At 44.6% G+C, this 9,047-nt stretch overlaps 1 protein-coding gene across 1 annotated transcript; it reads right to left on the bottom strand.

Annotated features, from left to right (window-relative positions):
- Window positions 1-2,387: 2,387 nt before the first annotated feature.
- On the bottom strand, window positions 2,388-6,166 carry LOC116522675. Its single transcript, XM_032237690.1, has one exon. The coding sequence runs from the start codon at window positions 6,144-6,146 to the stop codon at window positions 2,781-2,783; it is 3,366 nt and encodes a 1,121-aa protein (XP_032093581.1). The 5' UTR covers window positions 6,147-6,166; the 3' UTR covers window positions 2,388-2,780.
- Between the last annotated feature and the right edge of the window lie 2,881 nt (window positions 6,167-9,047).

Raw genomic sequence — 9,047 nt, 5'->3', positions numbered from 1 at the left:
GTAACCTCATGATCCTGTTTATCATGTAAATCGGGGTGCGTATCCCCAAGACCCATCTTCAGCCCATGTGGCTCTTCCATATGTGCATACAATTCTCTCTGAACTCCATGTATCTGATTTCTCATATTCAGTAAGTTCCTTGCAAGGAAAGTTAGAGAAAGCTGTGTTTACCTCTCTTTTCTGACGAATGGGATCAATTGAGTCATATACCGGAATTCCTAACACTTGTCGTGATTGGATAGGTAATAAAAAGAAAGAAGGTTTTATCCATCCAAGAACACAGGATCCCACCCAGTCTGCAGGAAGAATTTCATAGGCAAGTGTGCCACAAATCCAATACATGTTCTCAGGGGCTTCCCATGGGCCATATGAATACTGTGGCTCCTTTAGGTATGGTAAGAGTGAGAGATCAAATTTTGTGGGTTGAGAGAGATTTGATGGTGATGACCACTTGGTATAAGTATCATCCCATTCCCCTAAACAAATTAGATGACCCACAGGATATGATCCATTTCGAGAGAAACAGCTGTGGCCCACCAAATTTGTAGTTAGGGTCCAAACAATACCCGTATGCTGTGTTCGTTGAGCGAGGTTGCCTTTTTGGGTCATATTGTTATATACCTCTGGGGTTGCTTTGAGAGCTTCCCATGGCCACTTTTCTCCCATGTTTGTTCCTCCACAAACAAAGCAATTTTTAACAGTTAAAGCTTTTGCTACTTCTTCAGCCATTTCTACAAACAAATTCACAGCCTTAGGGCTAAGAGGAAGAGGTTCCTCTAATTTCCTAAGGTTATCATATACAGACCATCCTAATGACTTTACCTCCCCTTCCTTCAAAGTTTCCACCCTTATTGTAATGTATGCCAGTGGGTCAGCCCCATCCCCATCAATTCCTATCCCATAACTTTCTTCCTCTGGGTGATCACGGGACACTTCAAAAGCGACTGAGTTTGAATTGTGGAGACTGCGAAAATTGGAAATATATGGACATCCCAGATGAGGAGAAGTAGGATAACCTCCTCCAGTATGTTGACAAACACAATCCCATCCTCTGCACGGGTTTCTTTCATCCATGCGATCTGCACAAGGAAGATACAAATCCCGACTTGGATTCTTACATCCTTGGCAGTAGACATGGGATCGGGGACAGAGATACTTATGATTGTGGTAATAAGTTTGTCTCCATCCCTGACTTCCACAGCTTCTGTAAGCCACCCTATCCATTGCAGCACATACACCAAATGATACGGTGATGGGCTTTTGTCCTTGTTTTAAAGCAGTAACTGTGGTGAGGTGGTAAAGCCGGGATTCCTTGGGGTTGTCAAGTAGGGCCAAGCCGGCCCATACACTGACTTTGATGCGAACTGGAGTGGTTGGCTGATAACAAACAAGCTGGTTCTTCTGAATGCAATAGTTATACATGGTACCGTTAGATACACATGTCTTTTTCTGAGGGGTGCAGTCCACTGGGGCCTGAGTGTGGTAGATCATTGTAACAATGGTACGAGGTCCCACCTTAGCTTTTGTAAGACATGGGCCACACTCATCCAGCCCTGGTGTTGCAGGTAGATAACATACCACCCCTTCAGATCCCTCACATTGACTATAAAGACGGGGTTGCTTCCTTCCAAAAGTGCAATTGGGAAGATTGAAGTTCTGACAGGATTTAGGTTTTCCCATTTTGAACTTTAAAGTATTTCCTCTTGTTCCTACTAGGCATGCAGTGCATTCCAATGGGGCAGGGGTTACAGGTCCCTTCCCATCTAATCCATCCTTCCCACCTTCTGGAAGAACAGGTGTAGGATGGAGGTTCCTACCTGGTTGCAAGAGTGGCTCCAGAACCACCATCCCTTTTCCTTCTGCAGTCAATGAGACTCTTGCCGTTCTGCTTATAATCTCACCAATTGTTACAGCTCGGCACTGGTATGATTCTGAGTAATTAGAATGAGTAATCCAGACCTTCAAGTAACTAGATTTCTCATCATAGTTACGTATTACGCCCATGTGCCGAGTCTTGCTCAGTACCTGAGGTTCCATACTTGACAAATTCTCTTCACCTGACCACCATTGCAACAACCACACATGTCTCACATTCCCTATGATTTTACAATATATCCTCACCATGATCGGAAGCTGATCATTCGTTATGTCATATTTCATGTCCAAACCAAAATCAAGGGATGTCCGCTTACCCCGAGTCCTTGTCCTTTCTGGATAGGGCTCTGGGCCTCAAATTATGGCACATTATGGTTGAATTATAGTATTCACTTGGTGCCCAAGTAACATTAGGATCCAACCTACATTGCCAATAGTTCCCGGATCCCTCGGAACAGGGGGATAACCCTTCCTCTGGATAACAATCCACTATCCAGTGTTTTACATAGGCAAAACCCAGTCCCTGTGTACTCGGGACTTTATAGAAACAATGCTTACAAGGAGGAAAAGGTCCTGGTCCCATTTTCTCTAGCAGTGGTTCAGAAGTTACCTTTACAGGGGAGTCATTTTTCACCGTGAGGGCCCTGACACCTGGTGTTTGTTGGGTGCTCTCCTCCCTCACATATGGTGGCTGCGAGGTACTCCCACTAATCTCATTCCCCCCTGTAGGAAATGGGTCTACATAATCAGGGGAAACCTCCCATATCTGCACTGGTGGAGCCCCTGGAGCAATCTTATTTTTCATGGCAGCATTTTTCATGGCAGCATAGAAATAGAGAAAGTTAAGAAGAACAGAAATAGCTAAGAGAAAAATCACGACTAGGATCGCTGGGATCAGACCATTCCTAATGCATGCAGTCTGGCGTAGACGGCGGTTGGTTTCCATGGTTGGTTCTCCTTGTTGGACGGGGACGAAGGTTCCACGGGAGACGCGATGCGTTGCCTGTGCGATGGGTGTCGGCGGCACCTGGAGCGACACCTGCAGAGGGGTCTTCACCACCTGGCCGTAGAGCGATTGCTTCCTGTGAATCAGCAGGCGAGGTGGCGTCCTCCTTTCTTCTTCTCCTTTTGGCAGGGTGTAGAGGCTGGACAGAGTCCTCGGAAACAGTCTCACACGAGGATGCAGCCAATTTCAGGCGTGTCCAATGGATCCAAGGCTTAATTTCAGCTACCTTAACAGCAAGGGGAGAACAAATAACAACAGTATATGGTCCACACCATCTGGGTTCCAAAGGCACCTTTTTCCAGTCCTTTACCCAGACCTCCTGTCCTGGGCGGAAATTATGTACTGGAGTTACAATCACATGAGGACGACATGACAGCACATATTTTTGTAATTGATGGACAACAGTATTCAAAGCTTGCAACTGTCTGATTTTCACTGTGTCTGCCACTTGAGTAGTAGGCAATACCTGTGGACTAACCAAATTAGGAACCCTTCCATACATTAACTCATATGGTGAGACACCCAACTCCCCTGTGGGTGCGCACCTCACGGCTAGCAATGCCATGCTGAGGGCATCTGGCCATTTGAGATGAGTTTCTTGACAAATTTTAGCCAATTTATTCTTTATAGTTCTATTGGCCCTTTCAACGACGCCCGCCGATTGGGCGTGGAAAGAACAGTGTAACTTCCAGGTAATCCCTAATACCTGGGCAACCTTCTGAGTGGCTGCATGAATGAACTCAGGCCCATTATCTGAAGAGATACGTGAGGGCAACCCATATCGTGGAATAACTACATTTAATAGAGTTCGGGTTACCTCCAAAGCTTTTTTCGTTCTAGTGGGAACACATTCAGGCCACCCCGTGTATGTACAAACAACAACTAACATAGCCGTATACGATCCCACTTTCGGCATGTCTGTAAAGTCAATCATTAAATAATCAAAAGGATAAGCCCCCCTAGGTTGGTGCCCAGGGGGAAGACTCGGGCCCTGACGTGGGTTATTAGCAGCACACACCTGACATCGAGAACAAACAGCAGCTGCTAGACTAGACAAATTGTTAATATAGACTTCCCTTGTCAAAGCCTTTCTCAAAACTGTCTTCCCTAGATGTAAATGCCTATGCAAGGAAGAAACAACCTCCCATGCTAACTGCTGAGGTACAAACACCCTGTTGTCCGGCAGAGTCCACCACCCATTCACTAGTTTTGCCCCTATAGCTTCAGCTTGCTGGACTTCTGAGTGGCTATATGAGGGGGGTTCATCTTTCTGGTTCGGGATCCACAAAGTAAGACAGTTAGCTTGCAGGGAGAATGGATCCAAAGCTGCTGCTCTTGCCACCTGGTCAGCCTTGTGGTTTCCTCTTTCAGCTGTTGAAATCCCCTTCTGATGACCTCGTACATGCATAATGGCAACTTGTTTGGGGAACCACACACTGTCCAATAGACGCAAAATTTGGGGTCCATATTTAATGTCTTTTCCTCCTGCTGTGATAAGACCTCTTTCTTTGTACAAAGCTCCATGCACTTGAACTGTAAGAAAGGCATACTTTGAATCTGTGTAAATGTTGACACGTAGGCCTTTTGCTAATTCCAATGCCCTAGTGAGTGCATGCAATTCTGCCAACTGAGCACTAGTTCCTGCAGGTAAGGGCTTAGCTTCCCATACATCCTCAAGAGTAACTATTGCATAAGCTGCTTTTCTTACACCTTCATGGATAAAACTGGTTCCATCAGTAAAAAGAGTTGCATCTGGGTCGGAAAAGGGTTCATCCTTCAAATCTGGACGACTTGCATAGGTTTCCTCAATAGTTTGCAGACAATCATGAGAGATCTCAGAGTCTGGTTCAGGTAATAGAGTGGCAGGATTCAAAGCATATGACTGAACAAGTTTTATGAGGGGGTTATGGGTAATAAGCCCCTGATACTTCAACATACGTGGATTGGTAAGCCATAAATGGCCTTTCTGATCCAGAACAGCCCGAAGAGCATGGGGGGTGTAGATATTCAATTGCTGTCCAAAAGTAAGTTTATTTGCTTCCTGAGTAAGTAAAGCTGTGCCTGCTACAGCCTTAAGACAAGAGGGCCACCCTTTTGCTACCTGATCCAATTGTTTTGACAAATATGCAACTGGTCGATACCACGTTCCCATCTTCTGAGTTAACACCCCCACAGCCATATTCTGTTTAGTGTCCACAAATAAATGAAAAGGTTTATCTAAATTAGGCAGTCCCAGACTCGGGGCTTGAGTCAAAGCATGTTTCAAGTTTAAAAAACTTTTCTGTTCCTCTTTTTCCCATCGCAAAGGTTCCTTTTCATTTCCTTTTGTAGCTTCATAAAGTGGCTTTGCTAACAAGGCGAAGTTAGGAATCCAAATGCGGCAAAATCCCGCTGCCCCTAAAAAGCCTCTTAATTCCTTCCTATTTCTTGGGGCTGGTAATTGACAAATGGCCTCCTTTCTTTCATGTCCCAAAGTTCTTTGCCCTTGCTGGATATCATATCCCAAATACCTAACATTCAACTGGACCAATTGTGCTTTGGCCCTAGAAGCTTTATAGCCTTTTTCTTGTAACAGAAGTAGAAGGGATGCAGTATTGGCATGACAAACCTCTTCTGTTTGTCCTGTCACCAAAAGATCATCCACATATTGTAGCACAACATCAGGAGCGGGCAAATCTAGAATTTCCAAGTCCGTCGCTAACGCCGCGCTGAAGTGCGTTGGCGAATTTTTATACCCCTGTGGGAGGCGTGTCCAAGTATATTGTTGTTTCCTTCCTGTTGTCGGATTTTCCCATTCAAAGGCAAACAAGTGCTGACTCTTTTTATGAATGGGTATAGAAAAGAAAGCATCTTTTAAATCAATAACTGAAAACCATTTAGCTTCTGGTGGAATCAGTCCAAGTAACACATAAGGATTTGGCAACGTAGGATAAATTGTGACTGTTGAACTATTAACCCTACGAAGATCCTGAGCCATTCTATATTTTCCTCCCCCTTTTGGTATAGGTAGAATCGGGGAATTCCATGGTGAGTCAGTGGGCACCAGAATCTTATAAGTCAGATACAGTTGTATGACTTCCTGAATAGCCTGCACAATTTCTCTTGGGTACCCCCTCTGGCGGATGCATACAGGACGACTCATTGGTAGTTCCTCAACAATGACAGGGGTGTGGTGAGCAGCAAAACCAGGGGGGTTATCTTCCGCCCACAGCTCAGGAACCCGGAACTCCCTCCATTTGTCTCCTGAGACTTCCTGCACCACCATGATTCTCCAAGCCTCTTCCCGAGGAATTTCTAAATTCACATTTCCATATCTTACTCCTACGGATCCCTTTTCATCAAAAAAATATCTGTGCTCGAAGTTTGCAAAGCAAATCTCTACCCATGAGTGGAAGCGGGCAGCTGGGCAAATATACGAACTGGTGAGTCAACATTTTTCCTCCCGCCGTGCATAATAGAGGCTCTAAAAGTGGCTGGGTTTGTGGTTTTCCTGTTGCCCCTTGAATGTTGATAGATTGAGAAGAAATATGTCCCAAAGGTTGAGTTAATACTGAACGGGTTGCTCCTGTATCTACAAGGAAAGAAACTTCTTTGCCCCCCACATTCAGACAGACCATAGGTTCGGGGAGGCTAATTGAACCTACACTGCCCCGTCAATCCCACTCCTCAGCTTCTGCCAATCCAATCAAAGGAGTGTAATGCATTGAAAAGTGTTGCCATAAGTTGTTGTAAATCTAGCCAAGTTGGATGATGAGTATCCACAATAGTTTTTACCAATTCTGCCACTTCATTTGGTTTAGCACTATAAGGCCCATAGTGCATTTTCCAATTAAGCAAATCAGAGGTGGTAAAAGGAACATGCTGAAACAACGACCCTGTTGAAACTTGGGAGGGGTCATCTGGGTTTACTAAGAATTGGTCAACTCGTCTGAGAGGTGCTGTAAAAACAGTCTCTGTCTTTGCTCTGGTTCTGGCTGACACTGGTTCCACTTCTCCACCCACAGCTCCCAACAATTGGTCCATCTCTTCCTCCTTCTTTTCCCAAAACTCTGGTCCCATGGTGTCGGGGGAACTTATAGGAGCTTTTTCTTCTTTCTCTCCTTTATATCTTATCTGTTCCATGCTAGTAAGTACAGCATCTAATCCCTGCTCAATTCCTTCAATAGGTAACTGGCTTGTGGACCCCCCCGTGCTGGGTGTAGTTCTTCTGGTATAAGTCAGGGACAAGGATTGCGGTGTGACTGGCAAACCGACCCCTCTAGGTGCAACATATGGAGGGGGTTGTGGCAATTCTTCTGGTGCACTAGCCAAGACTGGTGGTCTCTGCTTAGGACTTTTGGGGTCTGTAACTCTGACAGCCATAAGAATACATTGTTGTTTACATTTCTTTAACCAAGCTGGGGGTTGATTAACTAATTTCTTCCAAACATCTATATATGGAGCCTGAGCTAAGCTCCCTATCTTAGGATCAAACACCAACCTATGGACTTTTAAAACTAAGTGAGGATCAAAGGTACCTATTTCAGGCCACCCAATGTCATATCTGGGCCATTCTAATTCACAAAACCTCCTAAGCTCATGTTTACTCCACACAATTCCATAATCCTGACTCATAAATCCTTCTTTAAAATGCTTTAACATAGAATCCAGAGGAGTCTGACTACTACTTCCTCCACCCATAATTTTCCAAATACTGAATAACACAATTCTTAACACTTTATCCTTTTAAACACATACATATATTCTGGACAGTCCAATTCCCAAAACCTTTATACCTAGCAAGGTGGATCAGACCTCACTCTCCGGTTTAAAAAGAAAAACCGGGTCTTAAATAGAAAGCCCACAATTACTTGCCTGTTTTCTGTGGCTTTCCTCCTCCGGTGCTGGCCAGACTTTGTTCTCCTTTCTCCTCTGGTTTTCCAAGGCTCTTGAGACCGCTAACCGCCGAGGCTGAGCTCTCCTCGCTGCCGGGAAATTCCCTCGGAACAAAAGGTCCGTTTGGCGCCAGAGAGGTTCCTGACCCGATGAGCCCCCAGCCCCCCCGGTTAGGGGTCCCAGAGGGTCCCCAAAGACCCTATCGTCTCCTGGCTGGCTCGCCAAGAAATGTAATGGCAAAAACAGGGTCTGCCTTTCTACTTACGTAAAAGTATGAGACGATACCCTTGTTCTCCAGAAACAGAAAGGTGTTTTATTATTTATTATTTATTATTGAATGCATTCAAGAGACCAGTAGATTTGCACCTAAACTGATCTAATTTAGGTACATTTTGACAGAGGTTTTATACCTTTGAAATGGTTATTACAAATCATATAAACGTCATATAGGCGTGCACTAATACAGGTCATAACTTCTCACCTCAGCACAAAGTTATTTCGGGTAAAATTACAAATATTTAAGGAAAATTACAATACATGATTTCCAAACCACAATAGGGAAGTAAAGTAAAGCTAAAAGAGAAGTGAATCTTGGTTACTCATGCAGAAAAAGGAAAATGTCAGAATGCCACCCAGATATATTGCTAAAAATATGGTTAACCTATAGCTTGTTTACAAGATGAACTTTGCCTTGGCATGAGCTGTGCCTATGACTAAGATATTGTGGTTAAGTCTTCTCCTACTTGCGAAAAGCACGCTTCCTGCGTTTCAAGCAAAATAATATGTTCCTTGTTCTTGTTCGTTAGGTGAAAGTGCATAAGCAGAGTTTTTGATTTTTAGGTTTTAGAATTAGACAAAGACAAGTAGCCTGATTAAGTATTTAGGGGTTCAATGATGGACCCCATGCTGTTTCAATATAACAAGATAAGAAGAAAGGGAGTGGTAAACAAGGGGCACATAAGTACATATCTGCGAGACCGCCTACTGCCATACACCTCCCAACGGCCGATAAGATCCCACAGGGTGGGCCTCCTTCGGATACTGTCAGCCGGACAGTGTCGGCTGGCGGGCCCCCGGAGGAGAGCCTTCTCTGTGGCTGCTCTGACCCTGTGGAATCAGCTACCCCCAGAGGTCCAGACCTTACCCACTCTCATGGCCTTCAGGAAAGCCGTTAAAACCTGGCTGTTCCAGCAGGCCTGGGGCTGTTGACCTTAGTGTTAAGGTCCAGCCCTGATTAGAACGTATGTATGTTGTGAATTTTAAACTATTTTTTACTTATTTTGCTTTTCTT

This window comes from Thamnophis elegans, chromosome Z (genome assembly GCF_009769535.1).
Source record: "Thamnophis elegans isolate rThaEle1 chromosome Z, rThaEle1.pri, whole genome shotgun sequence".
In the NCBI taxonomy this organism is placed as follows: Eukaryota; Metazoa; Chordata; class Lepidosauria; order Squamata; family Colubridae; genus Thamnophis; species Thamnophis elegans.
The sequence above is the reverse complement of the archived record's forward strand: the minus strand, read 5'-3'. Positions and strand labels throughout refer to the sequence as shown.

Excerpts from the sequence above, each read along its gene's own strand:
- LOC116522675 (XM_032237690.1), bottom strand. The coding sequence starts at position 6,146 with ATGGTGGTGCAGGAAGTCTCAGGAGACAAATGGAGGGAGTTCCGGGTT.